The following is a 24,905-nucleotide window of genomic DNA, read 5'->3' on the forward strand; positions in this document are numbered from 1 at the left end:
ATAGAAATGAAATGAAATAAATAAATAAAATAAAGGTGGTCTGCTAGGTATCCTGGACCCAATTTGTTTTAGGGCTTTGTATGATAATAACATAACCTTGTACATGGCTCAGTAGCTAATACTGGAAGTGCTATATAATAAATACACATTTTTAAAACACATGGAATATAATCCAGTCCCTGCATACCTGCCTCTCATAGTACTGCCTGACTGCTTTAGATGCTTTGCTGGGGCCCATTTTGCTGCTGGTCGGAAGGTTCCACACAGGATTCTGCTGTTTGCGGTTGCCCATCATTTGCAGCTCATTAAAGCCCTTCCTCATCAAGCTAACTGGTTTCTCCATGAGTTTATCAGCTCAGCTGCTCCCATACAGCAGAGTTAAAGAGCCTGACAGGTTTTAAATACCCACTGTAAGAAAAGAAGACATTATTTCTAAATGTATGGGGGACAGGGGGGAGACAAACTGAAGGCTATGAGCTTATGCACATGCAACAATCTGTATTTGGACTAGCCAGCTTTGGACTATATTTTAGGGTACTTAGAAGCCTGTTTTCACACTCAGGATCAGCCCCTGCATTATCACACTGTGCTCGTCACCTACTTTATGTTAATCTGACTATATCGTCTACTTTTCCCTCTTTTTTTAAAGGTGTGCAGTAAAATATTAAATCTTTGAAGGGATCTGATTGTACTACATACAGCATAGCTACAACAGGAACGTACTCACACCATTTACTACTAGCTTTGGACAGACAGTTTTAGCAAGGGGGTGGAAAGGAGGTGGTATTCTTACATGTTATCTCTGTACACACATTTTACATGCATGAGCATTAGAGCCAAAGTGCAACCACATCCTCACTCAGATGTGTAGTTAGAAACCCGAGGAAGGGGGCTGAAATCTGAGATGGTCTGAAACTGAGAGGGGACTGTAAACTCTAATGCATGTTTGTACACCTCAGTGACAACCAGGGCAAAATTTTAATCTGCATTCATATCAGCAAGTCATCACTGGACGGCTTAGTTCTCAACTAGCTGAATTATCCCTCCATAGAAATTAAAGGAATTAATAAATAAAAACATTAAAATCCCTGAACATGGAAAACTAGGATGTCAGGCAGAACAGTTCTCACTTGGACTTCATCCTGCCATGCTTGGTTTCTACGGGCAGGGATATGCGCGCTGGTATGGAGGAGCAATTCAGTCACGTGAGTCGCCCACCTACCATATAAAAAGGTGTATAGCCGAGAAACAGGTTTACCTCCTCAAAAGGGACTAGGCTGATGTTGCAGTCATTCAAAATGGTGGACCAAGCCCATATTGTACTGGGCATGCATGATGTTTAAACATGCGAGCCACTAGCCCTGTGGCAGAGAAAGAAAAATAAAAAAGGGGGAGGGAAGGAAAAGGGAAGGATGGGACCTACCTACATGGGCGTGGCTAAAGGGCAGAGGTGGGGCCTATCTCTGCATGCAATACCGGTATTTATTTATTAATTACATGTCTATCCCCTCTTTCTCCTCTTGCGGGGCATCCAAGGCAGCTTACATTTTATCCTCACAATGACCCTGTGAGGTAGGTTAGGCTGGGAGTCAGTGACTGGCCAAAAGTCAACCAGTAAGCTTCATGGCCGGGTGGGAAGAACCCGGGTCTCTTGAGTCCCAGTCCAACACTCTATCTATTACACCAGACTACAACCACTACTTCCTTTGAATTCTTTTTATTTATTTATTACATGAATATCCCACCTTTCCTCCAAGGAGCCCAAGACTACATCCACTACTTTAAATTATTTCTTATTTATTTATTTCATTGATATCCCACCTTTCCCGCAAGGAGCCCAAGGCAGCTTACATTGTCCTCCCCCTCTCCATTTTACTCACAACCACCCTGCCAGGTAGGTTAGGCTGAGCATCAGTGCCGGGCCGAAAGCCACCCAGTGAGCTTCACGGCCAGGTGAGGACTAGAACCCAGGTCTCCCTCTAGCCCAGCGCTCTAACCACTACACCACACTGCCTCCACTACTTCCTTTGACTTATTTTGAATTATTTATGACATGAATATCCCACCTTTCCTCCAGGGAGCCCAAGACCACATCCACTACTTCAAATTCTTTTTATTTATTTATTTATTACATTGATATCCCACCTTTCGTCCAAGAAGCCGAGGCGGCTTAAACAGACCTCCTGCTCTCCGTTTCATCCTCACAACAGCCCTGCCAGGTAGGTTAGGCTGAGCGCCAGCCACCCAGTGAGCTTCACGGCCGGGTGGGGACTAGAACCCAGGTCTCCCTCTAGCCCAGCGCTCTACCCACTACACCGCACTGCCTCCACTACTTCTTTTGAATTGTCATTTATTTCTGACATGACTGCCCCCCCTTTCCTCCAAGGAGCCCAAGGCGGCTTACATAGTCCTCCCCCTCTCCGTTTTACTCACAACAACCCTGCGAGGTAGGTTAGGCGGAGCGACAGTGCCGGGCCGAAAGCCACCCAGCGAGCTTCATGGCCGGGTGGGGCCTAGACCCAGGGCCGCCCTAGCCCAGCCCTCGCACCGCTGCGCCACCACCTCGCCCCCTCACCTGCCCCGTCCTCGGGCCGCCCAACCGGCTCCGCGGCCCAGCCGAGGCCCCGCTCGCAAGGCCCGCGGCGGTCGCTTAGCAACGCGGGGAGCAGCGCGGAGGGGACTACAGCTCCCGTCGCCCTCCGCGACCCGGGCGGCGCACGGGCGAACGCGGTTGGCCGGGGCGGGAACCCCGCGTTTCTAACCTGGCCCTCTGATTGGCCGCCGGCTCTACGCCCGCTCGGCGGCGCCCTCTCGCGCCCGCCCGCCCGCGCGCCCGCTGCGCATGCGCCAGCGGCGGGGCGGGCCTTCGCGTGATTTCCGTCCTCGGCGAGCTGGTAAGTCAAGATGGACGGAGGGCGGGCGCTGTCGGAGGGAACGGCCCCAGGGGAGCGCGGGTGTCAAGCTGCCTCACAAACTGTGTCAGTGAGGCCGCCCAGGCAGAGATTCCGCCGGTACAGCTTCTCCTCTCATCAGCGCTTCTGACTGGCAAAGCTTCACCTGTTGAATTTTAGAGTTCTGTTGTGAGCGTAGCAAGCTGCCTCACAAACTGTCAGTGAATGGCCGCCCAGGCAGAGATTCCGCAGGTACAGCTTCTCCTCTCATCAGCGCTTCTCACTGGGCAAAGCTTCACCTGTTGAATTTTAGAGTTATGTTGTGAGCGTAGCAAGCTGCCTCACAAACTGTGTCAGTGAATGGCCGCCCAGGCAGAGATTCCGCAGGTACAGCTTCTCCTCTCATCAGCGCTTCTCACTGGGCAAAGCTTCACCTGTTGAATTTTAGAGTTCTGTTGTGAGCGTAGCAAGCTGCCTCACAAACTGTGTCAGTGAATGGCCGCCCAGGCACAGATTCCGCAGGTACAGCTTCTCCTCTCATCAGAGCTTCTCCTGTTGAATTTGAGTTTTGTTGTGAGCATATCAAGCTGCCTCAAACTGCCAGTGAATGGCAGCCAAGGCAGGGATTCAGCAGGTACAGCTTCTCTCATCAGCGCTTCTCCTGACTGGGCAGAGCTTCACCTGTTGAATTTTAGAGTTCTGTTGTGAGCATAGCAAACTGCCTCATAAACTGTCAGTGAATGGCCGCCCAGGCAGAGATTCAGCCAGTACAGCTTCTCTCATCAGTGCTTCTCCTGACTGGGCAAAGCTTCACCTGTTGAATTTTAGAGTTCTGTTGTGAGCGTAGCAAGCTGCCTCACAAACTGTGTCAGTGAATGGCCGCCCAGGCAGAGATTCCGCAGGTACAGCTTCTTCTCTCATCAGCGCTTCTGACTGGCAAAGCTTCACCTGTTGAATTTTAGAGTTCTGTTGTGAGCGTAGCAAGCTGCCTCACAAACTGTGTCAGTGAATGGCCGCCCAGGCACAGATTCCGCAGGTACAGCTTCTCCTCTCATCAGAGCTTCTCCTGTTGAATTTGAGTTTTGTTGTGAGCATATCAAGCTGCCTCAAACTGCCAGTGAATGGCAGCCAAGGCAGGGATTCAGCAGGTACAGCTTCTCTCATCAGCGCTTCTCCTGACTGGGCAGAGCTTCACCTGTTGAATTTTAGAGTTCTGTTGTGAGCATAGCAAACTGCCTCATAAACTGTCAGTGAATGGCCGCCCAGGCAGAGATTCAGCCAGTACAGCTTCTCTCATCAGTGCTTCTCCTGACTGGGCAAAGCTTCACCTGTTGAATTTTAGAGTTCTGTTGTGAGCGTAGCAAGCTGCCTCACAAACTGTGTCAGTGAATGGCCGCCCAGGCAGAGATTCCGCAGGTACAGCTTCTTCTCTCATCAGCGCTTCTGACTGGCAAAGCTTCACCTGTTGAATTTTAGAGTTCTGTTGTGAGCGTAGCAAGCTGCCTCACAAACTGTGTCAGTGAATGGCCGCCCAGGCACAGATTCCGCAGGTACAGCTTCTCCTCTCATCAGAGCTTCTCCTGTTGAATTTGAGTTTTGTTGTGAGCATATCAAGCTGCCTCAAACTGCCAGTGAATGGCAGCCAAGGCAGGGATTCAGCAGGTACAGCTTCTCTCATCAGCGCTTCTCCTGACTGGGCAGAGCTTCACCTGTTGAATTTTAGAGTTCTGTTGTGAGCATAGCAAACTGCCTCATAAACTGTCAGTGAATGGCCGCCCAGGCAGAGATTCAGCCAGTACAGCTTCTCTCATCAGTGCTTCTCCTGACTGGGCAAAGCTTCACCTGTTGAATTTTAGAGTTCTGTTGTGAGCGTAGCAAGCTGCCTCACAAACTGTGTCAGTGAATGGCCGCCCAGGCAGAGATTCCGCAGGTACAGCTTCTTCTCTCATCAGCGCTTCTGACTGGCAAAGCTTCACCTGTTGAATTTTAGAGTTCTGTTGTGAGCGTAGCAAGCTGCCTCACAAACTGTGTCAGTGAATGGCCGCCCAGGCACAGATTCCGCAGGTACAGCTTCTCCTCTCATCAGAGCTTCTCCTGTTGAATTTGAGTTTTGTTGTGAGCATATCAAGCTGCCTCAAACTGCCAGTGAATGGCAGCCAAGGCAGGGATTCAGCAGGTACAGCTTCTCTCATCAGCGCTTCTCCTGACTGGGCAGAGCTTCACCTGTTGAATTTTAGAGTTCTGTTGTGAGCATAGCAAACTGCCTCATAAACTGTCAGTGAATGGCCGCCCAGGCAGAGATTCAGCCAGTACAGCTTCTCTCATCAGTGCTTCTCCTGACTGGGCAAAGCTTCACCTGTTGAATTTTAGAGTTCTGTTGTGAGCGTAGCAAGCTGCCTCACAAACTGTGTCAGTGAGGCCGCCCAGGCAGAGATTCCGCCAGTACAGCTTCTCTCATCAGCGCTTCTGACTGGCAAAGCTTCACCTGTTGAATTTTAGAGTTCTGTTGTGAGCGTAGCAAGCTGCCTCACAAACTGTCAGTGAATGGCCGCCCAGGCAGAGATTCCGCAGGTACAGCTTCTCCTCTCATCAGCGCTTCTCACTGGGCAAAGCTTCACCTGTTGAATTTTAGAGTTATGTTGTGAGCGTAGCAAGCTGCCTCACAAACTGTGTCAGTGAATGGCTGCCCAGGCAGAGATTCCGCAGGTACAGCTTCTTCTCTCATCAGAGCTTCTCCTGTTGAATTTGAGTTTTGTTGTGAGCATATCAAGCTGCCTCAAACTGCCAGTGAATGGCCGCCCAGGCAGAGATTCAGCAGGTACAGCTTCTCTCATCAGCGCTTCTCCTGACTGGGCAGAGCTTCACCTGTTGAATTTTAGAGTTCTGTTGTGAGCATAGCAAACTGCCTCATAAACTGTCAGTGAATGGCCGCCCAGGCAGAGATTCAGCCAGTACAGCTTCTCTCATCAGCGCTCCTCCTGACTGGGCAAAGCTTCACCTGTTGAATTTTAGAGTTCTGTTGTGAGCGTAGCAAGCTGCCTCATAAACTGTGTCAGTGAATGGCAGCCCAGGCAGAGATTCCGCAGGTACAGCTGCTCCTCTCCTCATCAGTGCTTCTCCTGTTGAATTTGATTTCAGTTTTGTTGTGAGCATATCAAGCTGCCTCAAACTGCCAGTGAATGGCAGCCAAGGCAGAGATTCAGCAGGTACAGCTTCGGCTGTCTAGCCACGAATGCAGGGCTGTTGAGGCGCGGAGGGGATGATTCCTTCTGCACTGCCCCTGCCCTGCATTGGATAGGCTGTTGCCTCCGAGTTCGGAGGCGGCTGCCTATCCCAATAGGATTGCGCCATTAATGCGATTTAAACATTATACCATGTAGAATTTTATTAGAATACAGAATCACTTGAAAACCATTAATTACAAATTTGAAACTGCCAACCTTTCCTAATGTTTTTACAAATGGCATCCATTCGTTGTTACTAATGGACTTACGGAATGGAAACTTTTCTGCAAAAGAATTAAGCACTGGAAAAATTAAGCTCCACGTCACTGATTTCCACTTCCACTATCCTTTCCCTGGCTTATTTTACAGTCGCACTGTAGGAGATGTGGATTCTTGGTTCTGCACTTGACAACTGTTAGGTTTTATAAAAAATGGTAATAGATGTTGGGAATCTGATTTCTTCCCTTTGCTTCCTCTTCTCTCCAGCACAAAGACATCATGGTTCAATTGGGTAAGTGGGGTTAATAATTGTTCACATTTATGTAGTGACTGCAGAGTGTTCAAAGCAGTTCACATAATTGTATCTATAATCTTTGCAATAACCCTGTAAGGTAGATCACTATTATCATCCCCATATTGTGAAGCTGAGCGGTAGTAAGCTTGTCAAGCATCCTCTAGTAAGTGTGGCTGGGTTCACACATAATGCTAACACATTGTGGGTTGCATTCGGGAGCAACCCTCAATGAGTTAGCATGTCATGTGAGGGGGTGAAACGCCTACCCACAATCGGTAAATTACCCACCCCAGATACCTACCCTCTGTAGTGTGGGTAAGGGGCCCCGGGGTGGCTTACCGTGTCATGTGGCTGGTATTCTGTTGATAAATCTGGCATCCCTGTGGCTAAAATCCAGCGGCCATAGAGACAGCCACCTAGAGTATCTGGAACTTCCAGCAACGCTCTAGCTGGTGCAGCTGAACTCTATGATCGTCGTCGCTTAGCGACATCTGGAGCAGCCAGTGCAACCCACTTCCCGCTGTGGTGGCCGCTGGGATACACAGCTGCATCGGTGGGAGAATGATGCAAGAACTATGCTGCAGGAATAGGTAAGTAAGCCATGGCGCGCCACATGGTTCCTGGTCATGTGAGGGGCACACGTGTCATGGTTTTCCTGCTCCTCCCCGCAGCGTAGTTCCCCTCCTTGTCCTTACCCCGTGATTGTGTGAATGTGCCCTGTGAGAGAAGCAAAATATGAACCAGGGACTTAATTCACAACCCATGGTGCTAGTCATGTGACTTTAAAAAATGCCTTCTACCAAATAGATTGGTAGAAAAGGACAGAGCTGAGAGAGAGGATTCCCTTTGTCTGCAAACATTATGGAAGCCAACCAGATTAGCAGAGGAAGGACAGAAAGATTGGCCCACCAGCCCACTCACCTGCATAGAATTCCTGGTCACCTGTGGCTACCAGGCGAGTGCGTGCGTAAATGCAAGGCTGCCCTCAGCAGTTAAGGACTCTGGATATCTTAAGGGTTGCCTCCTTTCCTATGTAACCATTCAATAACCTTCTAAGAAACCCCTAAATTCCCAACCCTACAGTTTGAAAATCAATGACCTAGGCTAATAAAGGACTACTAGAAAAACAAACGTAGCTGAAACCTAGAAATCCCTCACTTATTTAACAGAGCGGGGAAGGGGAATCTTCATAAACAAAGGATTGCCATTAAACGTTGCATTTGCATGGTCTCTGCTACAGGGCGCTGCCTCCTCAAACACTACCACAAGGCACATGTCGTCATCCGTTTTGCTCTTGGTGGCTGCGCCAACAGACCTTACTATCGGATCGTGGCTGCACAGAACAAGCGAGCCCGGGATGGCAAGTACTTAGAACAGATTGGCTGCTATGATCCACTTCCCAACAACCACCAAGAAAAAATTGTTGGCTTGAACATCGAGCGGCTGAAACACTGGTTTGCCAATGGTGCTCTTCTCAGCAAGCCCGTCGAGAAACTTTTGGGTAGTCTGCCTTGTTTTCAATTGTCACTTCTGTCTTTTAGATTGTCTGTTGTTGGGAGGCCTTTTGCAACATTATTTTTTCACTTTTATATCCTGTTCATCTGTCAAAGCAGCTTTCAGCATTTAAAACTACAGTTTTAATTTTGCTTGTGCCATTGTCTGCCGCCCGCTTGTTACCCTCAAAAACATACATTCCTAGTATTTTAACGCTCACCCTGAGGCATGGTTCTGCTGTAGTTTAACTTTTCCCAACCTGTTACAACTTCTCCCCAGGCGTTTTTGTTTAACATGCTGTGTGTATGATTATGCATTTAAAACAGTCGTGTGGCTCCTAATTATTATTATTATTATTATTTTATTTATTTAATTTATTAATCGCCCATCTGGCTGGTGACCCAGCCACTCTGGGCAATGTACAAGCATATAATAAGACAGTTTAAAACAATAAAATTCTACAATAAAAACATTTTCTGAAATACCCTAGCCCACCCCAAATGCCTGCCTGAACAACCACGTTTTTAATGCACAGCTGACAGCTGATTTTAAAAAGCAAGAGGGCATGGCGGAGTTCCCTAGGGAGGGAGTTCCACAGAGTGGGGGCCACCACAGAGAAGGCCCTCTCCCTCATCCCCACCAGTCTAGCTGTCCTGGCTGATGGGACAGAGAGAAGGCCATCCGAGGCTGATCTTGTTAAGCGGCCTGTCTGGTGCTGCTGGAGGCGCTCCATAAGATAGGCTGGGCCGGAACCATATAGGGTTTTAAAGGTCAAAACCAACACCTTGAATTTGGCCCGGAAAACAACTGGTAACCAGTGCAACTCCTTCAGCACTGGAGTGATGTGATCTCGCCGGCAGCTGCCTTTAATCAGGCGAGCTGCCGCATTCTGTACCAGCTGCAGCTTCCGAACCGTCTTCAAGGGTAACCCCACGTAGAGCACATTACAGTAGTCTAAACGAGAGGAGACCAGGGCATGTACTACCGATGGGAGCAGATGGTAGGGAAGGAAGGTGCGCAGCCGCCATATCAGATGGAGTTGATACAGCGCTGTCCGGCTCACAGCTGACAGCTGATTTTAAAAAGCAACAGCCATATCACTTATTTTTAAGCTGCCCTGGGGAAGAGCAGGTGGGAAGGGAAGAGGATGTTTGTGATGTCACCGGCCCCCAGCTAATCAGCCTTGAGCTTAATCCACAAGGGAAGATTGTACATATGACTCTTATGTGGCAAGTACATTTCTTACAGCTGAGTGTCAGGTTTTTATGTATGTCTTGACTCACTGTTTTTAGCTTTTTAGCTTGGGAGAGTTGACCACAGGGCATGAGAGTAAACAGCCATGAGAGAATACATTTGTTTTTTGTTCCTTAGGGCTTTCTGGATTCTTCCCCCTACATCCTATGACTATCACAAATGCTGAGCGAGTAAAAAAGAGAAGAGCTCAGGAGGCAGCAAGGACTGCTCAGGAGGCCGCAAGGACTGCTCAGGAAGAAAATTCGGCTGTGAAAGAATAAGAACAAAGTGGACAAACTAGACTGTTGCTATCAACTCGGAGGGCAGCACCAGGGTAACCGGCAGAACAGCATCTGCCATACTAAGGAAGTGAACAGAAACAGCTGTACTATTCCACCCCACCCCAGCACCCCACAGCATTAGAGTGCCATGGCCTGTTTTATTGCACTGTGCAAGTCAACATCACAGATTTTTTTTAATTGCACGGAACTTGAGATTAGTGCCCCAAAGCCTATAAATAAGTCTTCTACCATCTGCAGATTTTAAAATGCCCTAATTATAGTATTTAGGATCTCTGGCAAATATGCAGCAGATATCACAAGAACAAGTTTTTGCAAGTTCTGTTGTTTTTTTGAGCAAGATCTGCAAAGTGCACAAGACCAGATTTGGTTAGTATGAAGCAGGATCTACGAAGTCACACCCATGTTGAAATTGACATGTGTAGATACTCTGGTGCCACCTTTCATGTAAAAACTTGATTTCTGTCCCAGAAGGGGAACATAAGGACGTCTTAGATGTGCATTTCCTCTTTCCAGCTATGGCTTCCCATTCATTTGTCCTAAATTCAGTCCTCCCCACAACCCCATCTTCCCTTTGAACTGTTATGCAATCCATATGTATTTGTACAACCACAACTTTGTGAGATTCCGTAGAAAGGCAGATTGGTTTATTGGGTGTGAATCTTCATAGCCAACTTCATCAGGGACATGACAAAATGTAGAAAAGCTGTGAAATTGAGCTTCCCAAATAATGAAAAATAAAGTTTGCTCAAAAGTAGTATGTGTGAACGACTGGTGATATTTTAGAAGAGGTGTGTCCAGCCCCTGGGCATCTTCAGATCATGGAAAATAAAGGCTCTGTCTGATTCTTGGCTCTTAAAATAGTAGAACCTAGGGTCATCCTATGAAGCTGACTAGTGGGAGACTCAGGACAGATAAAAGGAAGGACTTCTTCACACAGCGCGTTGTTAAACTATGGAATTCTCTACCACAAGGTGTAGTGATGGCCACCAACTTGGACGGCTTTAAAAGGGAGTTGGGATAAATTCCTGGAGGAAAAGGCTATCAATGGCTACTAGTCCTGATGGCTACGTGCTACCTCCAGTTTCAGAGGCAGTGTGCCTATGTACACCAGTTGCTGGGGAACATGGGTGGGAGGGTGCTGTTGCACTCATGCCCTGCTTGTGGGCTCCCAGTCAACAGCTGGTTGGCCACTGTGTGAACAGAATGCTGGACTAGACGGACCCTTGGTCTGATCCAGCAGGGCTCTTATGTTCTTATAACTACCGGAATAAACTACTCCAAAGAAATAGGAGTATTTGAATATTTTTGTATAGGTTTCCCCACTCAGTGCTAGAGCATATGCTTTGCATACAGGCAGTCCCAGGTTTTCTAGTTAAACGGATCCTGAATGCAGGGCTGGGAAAGACCGTTCTCTAGTTGCGATCTGTTAAGAGTAAAAGGCAGCAGTCAGGCTCAATCAATGGCCTGACAGGATCTGAGGCAGGTCCATACAGAAAGCTGCTTTGATACCTGAGCAGACAATTGGGATGGGTATACGTAGGCGCTGCAGAACATCTAGCAGCCTTGTAAATCAGTCCACCCAATTTACTAACCTGCAAACACTTTTATTAGCTTGTTGGAGTCTGGCGGAGGAGAGAGGGAGAGCTCTGTTGCTCCTGTAGCAGCCTGCCATGTTTCAATGCTGGGTGTGGAGGAGGGAGGTCTGCTCTCCTCTGCAGCCTGGCTTGTAATGCTGGGCGCCAAGGAGGAACAGGCACCCTGTCTCTGCTCTGTCAGACCACTCACCCGCCTGCATACAGTTCCTCGTCACCTACAGCTACCAGGCTTTGTGCTTACAGGCATATTACTTATTTAATCAACATCTATACCGCTTGCCATATATAAAAAATATCCCAAGTGGCTTACGAAACTAAAATACGTCATGAAACAGCCATTGAAAAATACGCAAGCAAGCTTCTCGCTGGAACAGAACGCATACTTGAAAGGCCAATCAGAATAGCCTGTTCCTTTGATTATAAAAGTGGTTCATCATGAGGCATAAGGATCCCTTCATATTTCAAGGAACACAACCCGATCTTCTCTTCTGGATCTCTCTGCCTCGAACACAAGGAGGTGGGAGTTTAAGGTCTCTTCTGCACCAGTCTGAATCAGGGATGGATTATTCTCCTGTTTCAAAATTGAGAAAAGCAAAGGAGTTCAGATGTAACCAAGGAAGAAAACGTGCCAGCTTATTGTCTAAAAGAGGCCTGCGCATGAATAATACCTAGCATTTATTTTGTTTATTGTACTATAGAGAGACTAATAAATCTTATAAATAAAGAATGATTTACTACATTTGGTTCCTGCCATTTTGGACAACGTCCGCACAAGGCAGCTTTCAAACGGAACAATACAACCCTTAAAACAGCATCGGTTAAAACATGGCAAGCTTGGCGAAATTTTACGAAGTCATTAGTGTCTAGTTAAACCCCGCCAAGAGGGCGCGATGAAGTTTTGGGGTAAGGGAATTCCAAAGGTGTGGTAACACTAATGAAAAGGTAATTAACGCCCTGTGTCAAATTTGCCATTCTTGGGCAAGGTGCTGGAGCCTGTGGTGGCCTCACAACTCCAAGCTGTTCTGGATGAAACTGATTATTTAGACCCATTCCAAGCAGGTTTCAGGCCTGGTTATGGGACGGAAACAGCCTTGGTCGCCCTGGTTGATGGCTTACACTGGGGAATGGATGAGGGGAGTGCAACCCTGTTGATTCTTCTGGACCTCTCAGCAGCTTTTGATACCATTGACCATGGTATCCTTCTGGATCGTTTATCTGGATTGGGCTTGGGAGGCACAGTTTTAAAGTGGTTCCGGTCCTTTCTGGAGGAACAGTCACACACAGAAGGTGGTGCTGAGGAACTTCGGTTCCACCCCATGGCCATTAGCTGTGGGGTGCCACAAGGTTCTATCTTGTCCCCCATGCTTTTTAACATCTACATGAAACCACTGGAGGAAGTCACCAGGAGGTTTGGGCTGAAATGTCATCAGTATGCGGATGATATTCAGCTCTACCTCTCATTTCCATCTGCACATCCCGGGGAGGCTGTGGACCTCTTGAACCAGTGTCTGGAGGCTGTTTTGGGATGGATGAGGGTGAACAAGCTGAAACTTAATCCAGGCAAGACGGAGGTACTGTGGGTTGGGAAACCAACTACTTCGGATGGAGGTTTACAACTGGTCTTAGACGGGGTTGCACTCCCCCTAAAAGACCAAGTGCACAGTCTGGGAGTCCTCCTCGACTCTGAGCTAACTGGGGGAGCCCAGGGGGCTGTGCTGTCCAGGAGTGCTTTTTACTAGCTTAGGCCGGTACGCCAACTGCGGCCCTATCTGGAGAGGACGGACCTTGCCTCAGTTATCCATGCGCTAGTCATGTCCAGGCTGGACTATTGTATTGCGCTATATGTGGGGCTGCCTTTGAAGATGGTTCAGAAACTCCAGCTTGTGCAGAATGTGGCCACCCGAGTGTTGGTGGGGGCGAGGCAATTCAATCATATAATGCTTATACTGCGCCAGCTGCACTGGTTACCGGTGTGTTTCTGAGCCCAATTCAAAGTGCTGGTTTTGACCTTTAAAGCCTTAAATGGCTTGGGACCAAGTTATTTGAAGGACCGCCAACACCCATATCAACCTGCCCGCACTTTAAGATCAGGAAGAGAGGCCCTTCTCACTTGCCCACCTGTGAGAGCAGTCAGGTGGGTGAACGCACATGAGAGGGCCTTCTTTGCAGTGGCCCCACATCTTTGGGCAAAGCTGCCATCGGAGGTCCGCCATGCTCCGTCACTGCAGACTTTTAAGCAGGCCTTGAAAACGTATTATTTTACCTTGGCCTTCTCATGATATGACTGCTATTGTTGCTGGTACTGCTATTAACATTGTTGCTGGTTTTATTGTTGGCTTTTATTGTTTTTATCACTTTTAATATTTTAACTGTTTTTATGTATGTTATTGCTTGGGAGGGCTTCTGCCCTGAAAGACAGCCAAGCAATATTTTATATAAATAAAATAAAAATAAAGGTCCACAACCAAATTCCTAGTCCTTATGACTCCAAAGTTAGGTTTGAAAGCAGTGCCTGCTGATCTACCATTAGCCATAAGGGGTGGCTGAATAACAGTTTATTTTAAAAAAAAAATGGCTATACCGCTTTTCATTAAAAATGAATAAATCCCAAAGTGGTTCATAAGATAAAATCATGATAAAACACCATAAAAGCGATCAATAAAACAGTAATAAAACCAAAAAAATATTAAAATAACCAGGGATTTATTTATTATTATTAAATTTATTAATCGCCCATCTGGCTGGTCACCCAGCCACTCTGGGCGATGTACAGCATACAATAAAACAGTTTAAAACAATAAAATTCTACAATAAAAACATTTTCTAAAATACCCTAACCCACCCCAAAGCTGGCAATGCTAACAGTCAGGGAAATGCCGAGGCAAACAAATGCGTCTTAAGCTATCAGCAGAAACACTCCATATTTGGAGCCTGCCTGATCTCGATGGAGAGGTTATTCCACATAGTGGGTGCCACAACAGAGAAGGCCCTTCTCCACACCACAACCAAAGAAACATCAGGAGGTTGTGGTACGGAAAGCAACGCCTCCCCCTCAGAATGTAGACTGGGGTGGCCTATGTGGGTGAAGATGGCCTCTCAGGTATGAGAGTTCCGCTCTTTGAGGGCAAGGCAGAGTTTCTTGCCCCTCCTCACACTTAGAACAAATTATTCAAATTAGCACAAATTGCCAAATGCTGCAGATTTACATGGGACTCCTGAATGCAGCTTTTGCTGGCACGCAATCTGGATTCTCCTAGCGTGGAATTATTTTTCTTCTCCAGGCATACAATACGGAATGATGTCTGTTACCAACACAATAGGAAATATGGTTCCCGCTTCAAACTGCTGCATTAAAAGAAGAACCCATGGGTTAACATTTCTTCCTAGAAAGTTGCAAGGAACTCCACTGCCATAGCCGTTGTCTCGAAACCCAAGTGGAATCTTGGGGGGGGGGGGATATAATTCCATGCTTTGGGGGGAATTAAAGAAAAGGCAGTGGAGCGAGAGAAACTCACAGCTACGGCTGAAATGAAGCTCTTCATCAGGTAGAAGTCTGCACCATCATGGCTGCTTAAGCAATCTGGGACACGGGGCACCTCATCGGGAGAAAAGATGCTTTTCTTCTTTTGGAGGAAATCAAAAACCTCCACAGGTCCTGTGCCTTGACAGCAGAGTTCTCCCTAAAAATGCAGGTACGTTAAAGCCATTCTGTGACAACTGCCAGTGTTTAATATGTCCACGCTGCAGAAATGGAATTGAGGGTGAAGCTTGCCAAGTCTAGAACCCCCTTGGTTTTGCGGAAGTTTACCTGGGTCCAAACAGTGCCAGCAGGGCACAGATTAGTGTATAATCAGGGGTCTCTCAACGCTAAGAAATGCATTTCAATGGAGGCCCAAGAAGTTGCTAAGCGAGGCTCAAATTCCTCCCCCTTATTATGTTTTGATTGCTCACGGTTCCCCCACCTCCCATTTATCAGTTGCGCAGCTAGGTAATTTTAGACCAGGACTTCATGGTCTTATGGGGTGGCCCTATATTGCTTCAGTTGCAATGCATACATCTGTCTTCTCCACCCCCACCATTCCACCCTCGATAGCTGCTTCTAAATTCCTGATACTCCCCCCACAAACAAAACGGTTTGCCAACCCTGATGCAAGGAGAAATACTCTTGAGCATGAGCAGTTTCACACTTTAAAAACTTACTTCAATCTTGAAACCATCCCAACTACAGAAAGAACACAGAGTTTGCGTCTGCTACCCTGATGCTAAATGCGGTTACTGGGGAATAAGCGTCATTTCGTTGTAGAAAAGAATTTTACAGCCAAAATAATAAAACAAGTATCTGTAACCATGTACAAGCCTGTTTGGCTGCCTCCCAACTATAAAATCATTTTCAAAATAAGAAAGGGTGCTGTAGCAACCAGTATCAGCCCCGGTAGGCCCTGGCAGGCTTGTGTGGCCCAGGTGGTGATGTCGGATCTATTTGTTGATGCCGCCATCACCTGCCACTCTGTGTGTGGTCACTGGTGAGCAAAGGGCTGGATGCGCCCGATCTCGTCTGATCTCAGAAGCTAAGCAGGGTCAGGCCTGGTTAGTCCTTGGATGGGAGCCCACCTGGGAATCAGACTTCCTGCACTGAGCAGGGGGTTGGCCTCGATGGTCTTGTAGGCAACTTCCCGCCCTATGATTCTATGACACCGAGCAAAGGGCTGGATGCGCCCGATCTCGTCTGATCTCGGAAGCTAAGCAGGGTCAGCCCTGGTTAGTCCTTGGATGGGAGACCACCTGGGAATCAGACTTCCTGCACTGAGCAGGGGGTTGGACTTAATGGTCTTGTAGGCCTCTTCCCACCCTATGGTTCTATGATTTGGGGGGCCCCTGGGTTGCAGGGTGTTGGACTTTGTACCCAAGGTCCAGTCCTTGCTGCACCACTGCCATTTATCCTTGCAACAACCATGGTATCCCCCTGGATTGACTCTGTGGGATGGGCATTGGAGGCATTGTGTTACAGTGGTTCCAGTCCTACCTGCAGGGTCGATTTCATAGAGTAACATTGGGGGACCATTCCTCGGCCCTTGGCAATTGAGCCACGGGGTTCGCAGGGTACCATTCTGTCCCCAGTGCTGTTCAACATATATATATGAAGCCGCTGGGAGAGGTCATCAGGGGATTTGGAGCCAAGTGCCATCGGTATGCCGATGACACGCAGCTCTACCTCCCTGTGACTTCTGGATCAGGTGAGGTTGTGCAAGTCTTGGATCAGTGCCTGAACTCAATAATGAGCTGGATGAGGGCTGATAAACTGAAACTGAATCCTGGCAAGGCGGAAGCCCTGTGGGTGAGTGGTTCCCGAGTCTGGGAGATAGGAGCACTGCCTGTTCTGGATGGGGTCGCACTCCCTCTGAAAGATCAGGTCTGTAGTCCAGGGGTACTCCTAGATCCATCACTGTCGCTGGAGGCCCAAGTGGCCATGGCGGCTTGGGAGTGCCTTTTACTGTCAAGGGCTCCTTGGAGGCCTCTCTCAGTCTAATCCAGTAGCCAAGTCCAGACACAGACAAAGGGATTCCTTTCAAAGTTTTATTTTTCTTTTACAACTTAACAACTATACCGTTTGCAACTAGATCTGAGCAGCACAGTACCTATGCCCTACGTTGGAACAGTTGGTCCCCGTTTTAAAGGGAATTACTGGCAGACCCCTGAACTTAAGGACTAGGGAGAGTCCCTCCCCTTTTCCCTTGGATCCTCTGGGCGCAGCCGTTGTTTGCGCGCCAACCGGGCACTACGCCTCCTTTCCGCGCCCTCCATCTGGCGCCGCTCTCTGCGTCTGCGTCGCGCATCCACCAAGTCTGCTATGTGTGCTCGGTCACTCCCTGGACTGCTGACTAAACTAGGAATGCCGGTGGGAGGAATCTCCGTCAGCTGTTGGCCCTGGGAAAGAGGAGCGCGCTCCTCTCCCAGGAGCGACTGCTCTTCCTCAGAATCAGAACTACTCTGGGATTCTATGGGCTCAGTGTCCACCCTGACATTTACCAGCTTCACCTGGTTCGCCAGCTACGGCCTCTCCTGGACAGGGATGGCTCGGCCACAGTGGTACAGGCGCTGGTAACTTCAAATGTGCGGGTGGAGAGGGGGAGATGCATATTTGTGTGTGTGAGCATGTGTATATTTTTATTTATTTAAGACTATCATTTTTCTCAGATTTCATCGAATCATAGAATAGCAGGGTTGGAAGGGGCCTATAAGACCATCGAGTCCAACCTCCTGCTCAATGCAGGAATCGAAATTTATGGATTTGATCAATCTATAGACTAAAAACTCATGTGACTAACAGACTCACAATACAATCCTATATATATATACCTACCCAAAAGCAAGTCCCATTAAGTTCTATAAGGCTTACTCCCAGGTAAGTAGGTATAAGACTGCAACCATATACTCAGTTACCTGTAAGTAAGTCCCAATGTATTAAGTTGTGTACAACTGAACTGCCAGGGGTCATTAACCTGGGACAAATTCCTAATTTGACCACTCAGATTTGCAGAATGTAGATTTCTTTCATGCAGAATGTGTATGTTTTTAAACGAACAAAGAAAAGGTTCTTAGTCTTGCGCTTAGATTTACCTTTGTTCCATAGATGGTGGTTTTTCTCACCCCCAATTTCTCTGTAAAAGCAACCATTGTGAAGGCAGCTGTGACTCCTCCTTCAAATTCCATATTGACAATCTGAAAAAAGTTTAAATAAGTGAATACCAATATAAAAAAAGAGGCACTGGGGGAGGATTGGCAGAAGAAGGATTTTTTATTAAAAAAGAAGTTTCTAATTCTTAAGATTGGAAAAATAGGTTTCAATGCATGCAAACTACGGCTGGTGGAGTCTTGAAAGCCAAAAAGGGGATGTATGTGTTGGGTCTGCAAAACTTAAATTGGGGCGCAATCCTACCGGGACAGGCAGCTGCCTCCGAACTCGGAGGCAACCGCCTATTCAGTGCAGGGCAGGAGAAGTGCAGAGGGGATCGTTCCCTCTGCTCTGCAGCTGCCCTGTATTTGTGGCTAGACAGCCGATTTTGGCTGTCTAGCTGTGGGACCTTGGAGCATGGGAAGAGGCAGCTGGACGACACATAGGATGTGTCGCACTGACATTTCCGACTTCCCCGCCCCAACGCGCCCCCAGGAACGCCCCATTTTTGCCACTCCGTGCTCCTCTTCCGAGCACAGAGTGAGGGGCCGTTCCGTGCTGCGAACAAGGCAGCACGGGAGGGGGTGAAGGTCGGTTCTCAGGAAACCAGCCCATCCTATGGCCATCTAGCCGCTGACTAGCGGCCATAGGATCGCGCCCTTAATGGACTAGAGCTGAAACAATATTCCTCAAAGAAAAATGAAAAGTTCACAGTTCTGATGGTTATGCTAAAATGTGGTTTTCAGAATCAAAAGTAACATACACATTCAAAGGCTTAGGCTATCTGAATTCTAATTATTTCAGGGTATCTTTTTGATTGGTTGAATGAAATGAATGAAATTAGTACAAAACAGCAGTCAGGAGACCATCAACAGGTTGACTGTTATATATCAGATATTGCCATAACTGCACAATCATTGGATGTCCACTGTTAATGTTAAAGATCAAGTACTCATATTTCTAGAGCTTTTCTACATGAGGCTGTTAATCCACAGCATCTACTTTTGGTTTTATCACAGAATTGAGCTCAGAGCACTACGGTGTTTCCTTTCCTGCTTTTCCACTAATGACCTCAAGGTGGCACTGTGGTATAGTGGAATAGCACAAATACACAAGAGGAAATTGCACTTTCTTTCATTTTCACAGTTAAATGCTGTTTTTCCCCTGCTCTAAAAAAAATCCCCGAAAGTGCAGGTTAGACACAGAAGCAAAACTTAGAGGATCACAATATTGTCTAAAGAACTGCAAACAACCGTAAGTAGGGAACGATGACTGCACGATAAATGCTTTGTGTAGAAAAGGCCCTAGAGAATCAAAATGCAGAAGACAGTTTTTGGAGGGCAGGGGACGCACAGTGAATTCATTTCAGACATCTAATTATCGTTACTTAGTTAAAAAAAAATAACTGAGAAGAAAAACAAGATGAATCTAACACTCCATACCTGGTTACTAACTACATCATTGTCACATTCGTAAATGCACCTTCCATACGGGCCATGGCGCAAGGCTTCGGTCAGTGATTCTATATCATACTCACCGCTACTGCATACCACTGACACAGGCCAATGAAAGTGACCCTAGAGTGAAATAGAACAGTGCTTGTGTAACATATGCCTGTTATAGTAATGTATGTCTTTGCACTGTTAAATGTGATCCAGGTAAGATAGTGTTAATAGTTATGAGCCTTCATAATCAAGAGCCTTCAGAGTGGTGGCCCCCTTTCTTTGGAATTCCCTGCCCCTGGAGGTCAGGCAGGCACCAACACTGCGTTGTTTCCAGCGCATCCCAAAAACAGCCCAATTAACGAGGCACTCTTTAATTGACCAGTTATGTTTTTTACTGGCAGCGAGTTTTTAAACAAGTGTAATTTGAATGTGGTGTTTTAATCTTTTTATGCTCTTCCTGTTTTATCTTTTGTGTTTGCTGCTCTGAAATCTGTTCTAGATATGGTTCGGCATATAAATATTGTAACTAACTAACTAAATAAATGTGTTAGGGAGGGAGTGAAAGGTGAGACGGGCTTGTGTGTTTGTGAGGATTCTGAGGTTCTAACAGGAATGAACTGAGAGAAGTCAGATAGGGCCTTAGGGATTGAGGAAGCTACATCTAGTGAGTGGGGTTTGGGGAATAGGATTTAGAAGGGGTAGAGTAGGCAAGTAGGTAGGTTAGGACCAAGCATAAATTGATAATAATATATAACCCTTCTTGTGTTAAATATTTGTATTGGTTTCTTTTAAATACAAAATCCCACATGTTAGTTTGCCTTTTTGAGCTACCATTAAAAAACATATTTCCTTGTTACTTCTCCTGTATTGGGTAGAGGGAATTAATTAGGCATATTGGGTGTCTCTTTAACCCAGAGAGTAAAAGGGGATGAAGCTTGGTGTGTCAGTGAGGACAACTGACCCAGCGTCCCGAGGGGGTTTTCTTCTCCGGTTCATCAGGTGAACGCTGAAGAAGGTAGAACCCAGGGCAGGAGTGTCACAGCTTAACAGGTGCCTTAGTGGATCAGACCAAGAAGAAATCCTTCTTGCCAGCATCCTGTTTCCAGCACTGGAAAGCCAGATGTGTCTGGGAAGCCGACAAGCAGGACATGAGTGCAGTAGCCCTCTCCCACCGTTTGTCTCTATTGCCTGCTGTTCAGGGCACAAGTAAGACCTCCAGCAAATGTATACAACAAAGGCTGAGCGCCGAAGAATTGATGCTTTCAAACTGTGGTGCTGGAGAAGACTCTTACGAGTCCCCTGGACTGCAAGGAGGTCAAATCAGTCCATCCTCAAGGAAATCAAGCCTGACTGCTCATTGGAAGGACAGATACTGAAGCTGAAGCTCAAATATTTTGGCCACCTAATGCGAAGAGAAAACCCCCTGGAAAAGACCCTGATGCTGGGAAGGACTGAAGGCAAAAGGAGAAGGGGACGGCAGAGGATGAGATTGCTGGATAGCATCACCGATGCAATGAACATGAACTTGAGCACGCTCCGGGAGAGAGCGGAGGACAGGAAGGCCTGGCGTGCTCTGGTCCATGGGGTCACGAAGAGTCGGACACAACTTAACGACTGAACAACAGCAACAGTGTTCCAGCCAGCCAGCCTGGCCCTTCTCCATAATGCTCCATTCCATCTGGTTTTCCATTTCGCCCCACTCCCCACCCTACAATCACTATTCGGTCTTCAGTGCACTGGTGAGTCCTCCGTGAGCAGTTTTCTTTTTTTCACCCCCTGAGGGCTTCCCCCCCCCCAACCCTTTTGTACTTCTGCAAATCTTGGGTTTCCCCCGAGCGTGTGAATGCCACCCTTAGGAGGTACTGTAAAGGCTACATAAGGTTTGGCACTCACGCCTGAACATCAGAAATAGAGGGAATTATGATACTGCCTCTGTACATGGAGTTCCAGTCCTAGCTATTATGGCTATTAAGAACCACCCCCGCCGCCCCCAGATCAGGCCAAAGATCCATCTATTCCAGCATCCTATTTCCCACAGAGGCCACCAAGATGCCTCCGGGAAGCCCACAAACAGGGCACAGAAGGTAATGCCCTTCTTTTTTGGGTATCTGCTGTTAAGCTGGCACTGAAGGGGTTAAATAAGTTTGCTAACAAAAGACTGAAGAGGCTACTTCAAACTGAAGATGGCTAATTTGATCTGGAATGGTTGAATGGTCTGAATGAGGGTTTGGGGGAGATGTTTTGTACCACAACTCCCAGCATTCCTGACTATTAACCATGCTACCTGGAATTGGAATTAAAGTGCTTCTCCACACAGTGGCTTTTTATCCTGCAGCTTTACTGGGGCTTCTGCTTCCGGATTCTTCGCAGGATTACGATCGAGCCTTTACACGCACTTCTGCTCCCGGGGAATGCCTTTATCTGCAAGTTCTATATTTTTCATTATACAGCCACTAGATGGTGCTGTGGTATAGCTGCTTTTATAGCGCAACTTCCTCTTCTCTCAGAGAAATTCAGCTCACAATATTTAAAAAGCTCATTATCCCCCATCTTTAAAAAAAACAGGATAAAGGTCACACAACACGAGAGAGGCCTTGGAGACTGATGATGACATGGAAAGGACCCGCTAACTTCCATGAGTAACTAGTCTCAACTGCAGAATAAAAGCTTCATGTGGAGAGGTTCACAGGCCAAAACATCTGGTTGGGGAAAGCTGTTCTCCATCACAGTGCTGCAGCCAAGTCCCAGACCATTTTGTGACCAGTCAGCGTACAACTTTTTAAAAATTAAATCATTTAAAATGTGTATTAAGAATTGGAAGGTAGGAGGAGCTTTATTTCTAATTAATTAACTGGTTCAAATACCATGTGCATGTTTCTCTGAACGTCAATGCAGTGCTTCCTGCTCCATCCACCCCCATGGTTATGCTCTTGCTTAGTACCTACCTGTTGTGCTCTCTCTAGGTAGATCTTCTTAGCAGAATATGGGCAGGTCTGTTCAATCGAACAGTCTAAACAGCGACTAGCGGCTCCTTTTGGCTAAAGTAAAATTGGCGAGAGGGCACAGCTGAGAAATATTTGGTGGTGTTCATTCACATAATCCTGGGCTGCCGGAGGGAGAAAAGTCATAAAAAGAATCCCAATTCTGCTTCGGCTGTATTGTATGATAGCAACGCGAAGCTAACCTCCCAGCTCCTTTTCAGAAATGGTAGCGGAGTTACTTCTGTTGAAGCAAATTCAACACAGAGGCTTATGACACCTTAAAAGTCTAAGAGATTTATGATGGCATCAGCTTCCATGGACTAGAGTCCACTTTGTCACATGCATGCACACCCCCTGCACACCCCTTGCGCCAGGCAGATTCAACACAGACCCCATCCTGTCTGGGTCCTCCCTGCTCCCCCAGAAATGCTTTCCTCCCTCTGCTCCCCGGAGCTACTGGTAACTCAGGTGAGTTACTGCACAGCTAGGTTCCACATTTAAAACCCTGGTGGGCTAGAAACAGCCTGAGGCCTAATGCTGCCCATGAGTATTGTCAGGAATGCCTTGGCGGCCTCCCCCAGTAGATCCCAATAGCCAACTCAAGACACAGACAAAAGGGAATTCTTTTCAAAGCTTTAATCCCATTACAGCTTAATGACTCTTTCAGATGCGAATCACCAGCAACTAAGCAAAGAACAGCAGAGTAGCCTATGCTCCGGGTAGGCAGTTGGTCCCCGTTTGAAGGAGAATCACTTGAAGACCCAGAACTTATGGGCTAGGGAGAGATCCTCCCTCTTTCCCTTGGATCCATGGGAGGCGGCTGTTGCTTGCGCGCCAAACGGGCGCTACGCCTCCTTTCCGTGCCCTCCATCGCTCGTCACTCTTTGCGTCTGCGTCGAGCATCTAAGAAGCCCCCCTCCCGCACTCCCTCACTGCCAGGGTCACTATCTATCTCTGGAATGCCGGGAGGAGGAATCTCTGCCAGGTGCTGAGCTGTTCCTCCTCAGAATCAGAACTGCTCTGGGGCTCTCTGGGCTCAGTTTCCACCCTGACAGGTATCTTCACAACAAAAGACACCCCGTGAGAAACCAGTTTCAGAGCATGATTATTTATGCTTGCATAACTCAGTGAAGCCATAAGCTATGCCGTGCAGGGCCACCCAAGACAGACAGGTCATGGTGGAGAGTTCTGACAAAATGTGGTCCACTGGAGAAGGAAATGGCAACCCACTCCAGTATTCCTGCCAAGAAAACCCCATGGAACATATCATCAGGCTAAAAGAGATGATGCCGGAAGATGAGCCCCTCAGGTCGGAAGGTGTCCAATATACTACTGGGGAAGAGCAGAGGGAATTTCCAAGGAGCGCCAGAAAGAGTGAAGCGGCTGGGCCAAAGCCGAAAGGACACTCAGCTGTGGATGTGTCTGGTGGTGAAAAGAAAGTCCGATGCTGTAAAGAACAACATTGTTTAGGAACCTGGAATGTCAGATCAATGAATCAAGGTAAGCTGGAGGTGGTCAAATACGAGATGGCAAGATTGAACATCGACATCTTGGGCATCAGCGAACTAAAATGGACAAGCATGGGCGAACTTAATTCAGGTGACCATTATATCTACTACTGTGGGCAAGAATCCCTTAGAAGAAATGGAGTAGCACTCATAGTCAACAAAAGGGAGGGAAAAGCAGTACTGGGGTACAATCTCAAAAACGATAGAATGATCTCGGTACGAATCCAAGGCAAACCATTCAGCATCACAGTAATTCAAGTCTGTGCCCCAACCACTGAGGCCGAAGAAGCTGAGGTTGATCGGTTCTATGAAGACCGACAACACCTTCTAGAACTAACACCAAAAAAAGATGTCCTCTTCATCATAGGGGATTGGAATGCTAAAGTAGGAAGTCAAGAAATCACCGGGATAACAGGCAGGCATGGCCTTGGTGTACAAAATGAAGCAGGACAAAGGCTAATAGAGTTTTGCCAAGAGAACACGCTGATCATAGCAAACACTCTTTTCCAACAGCACAAGAGGCGACTCTACACATGGACATCACCAGATGGTCAATATCGAAATCAGATTGATTATGTCCTTTGCAGCCAAAGATGGAGAAGCTCTATACAGTCAGTAAAAACAAGACCTGGAGCTGACTGTGGCTCAGATCATGAGCTGCTTCTTGCAAAATTTCGGCATAAATTGAAGAACGTAGGGAAAACCACTAAACCATTCAGGTATGACCTAAATCATATCCCTTATGAATATACAGTGCAGGTGAGGAATAGATTTCAGGGATTAGACCTGATAGACAGAGTGCCTGAGGAACTATGGACAGAGGTCCATAACATTGTTCAGGAGGCAGCAACTCAATCCATCCCAAACAAAAAGAAATACAAGAAAGCAAAGTGGCTGTCTGATGAGGCTTTACAAGTAGCTGAGGAAAGAAGGGAAGCGAAAAGCAAGGGAGAAAGGGCAAGATATATCCAACTGAATGCAGAGTTCCAGGGAATAGCAAGGAGAGACAAGAAGGCCTTCTTAAATGAACAATGCAAAGAAATCA

General features: G+C 47.2%; 3 protein-coding genes across 18 annotated transcripts in view; 1 reads left to right on the plus strand and 2 right to left on the minus strand.

Moving 5' to 3' along the window:
* CCDC27 (coiled-coil domain containing 27) overlaps positions 1–2,639 on the minus strand; it is a 29,812-nt gene extending 27,173 nt beyond the window's left edge. For 6 of the 10 annotated variants that reach the window (XR_014786018.1, XM_084821928.1, XM_084821926.1 and 3 more), the window contains exons 1-2: positions 2,576–2,639; positions 188–408 (exon numbers count right to left, since the gene is read on the minus strand). Coding sequence is in view for 9 of the 10 variants with exons in the window: in XM_084821928.1 (XP_084678054.1) it covers positions 188–343 (156 nt within the window). In the remaining variant the exon portion in view is untranslated. Of the gene's footprint in view, positions 1–187; positions 409–2,145 lie in introns of all 10 variants that reach the window. The other 4 variants (XM_084821925.1, XM_084821932.1, XM_084821931.1 and 1 more) reach the window with 2 other exon arrangements.
* A 229-nt stretch (positions 2,640–2,868) lies between these two features.
* On the plus strand, positions 2,869–11,989 carry MRPS16 (mitochondrial ribosomal protein S16). Of its 4 annotated transcripts, XM_084821940.1 has the most exons (5): positions 2,869–3,011; positions 3,279–3,413; positions 6,602–6,626; positions 7,870–8,130; positions 9,495–11,989. In XM_084821940.1, the coding sequence occupies exons 2-5, from the start codon at positions 3,387–3,389 to the stop codon at positions 9,635–9,637; spliced, it is 456 nt and encodes a 151-aa protein (XP_084678066.1). In that variant the 5' UTR covers positions 2,869–3,011; positions 3,279–3,386; the 3' UTR covers positions 9,638–11,989. The 4 variants fall into 4 exon arrangements, with proteins under 4 accessions (XP_084678066.1, XP_084678069.1, XP_084678068.1 ...); XM_084821943.1 differs by lacking the exon at positions 3,279–3,413 and having other exon boundaries at positions 9,495–11,970; XM_084821942.1 differs by lacking the exon at positions 3,279–3,413 and having other exon boundaries at positions 2,869–2,894; positions 9,495–11,970.
* The window catches only part of LOC146335373 (uncharacterized), a 41,907-nt gene continuing 27,278 nt past the window's right edge, over positions 10,277–24,905 (minus strand). For all 4 annotated transcript variants that reach the window (XM_084821938.1, XM_084821935.1, XM_084821939.1 and 1 more), the window contains 5 exons: positions 22,317–22,409; positions 19,369–19,503; positions 17,872–17,973; positions 14,769–14,933; positions 10,277–11,824 (listed from right to left, as the gene is read on the minus strand). In XM_084821938.1, coding sequence (XP_084678064.1) covers positions 11,708–11,824; positions 14,769–14,933; positions 17,872–17,973; positions 19,369–19,503; positions 22,317–22,409 — 612 coding nt within the window. In that variant the 3' untranslated portion in view covers positions 10,277–11,707. The remainder of the gene's footprint in view (positions 11,825–14,768; positions 14,934–17,871; positions 17,974–19,368; positions 19,504–22,316; positions 22,410–24,905) is intronic.

The sequence above is a fragment of the Heloderma suspectum genome, chromosome 15 (assembly GCF_057233095.1).
Source record: "Heloderma suspectum isolate Gila_16-S chromosome 15, 16-S_ref, whole genome shotgun sequence".
In the NCBI taxonomy this organism is placed as follows: domain Eukaryota; kingdom Metazoa; phylum Chordata; class Lepidosauria; order Squamata; family Helodermatidae; genus Heloderma; species Heloderma suspectum.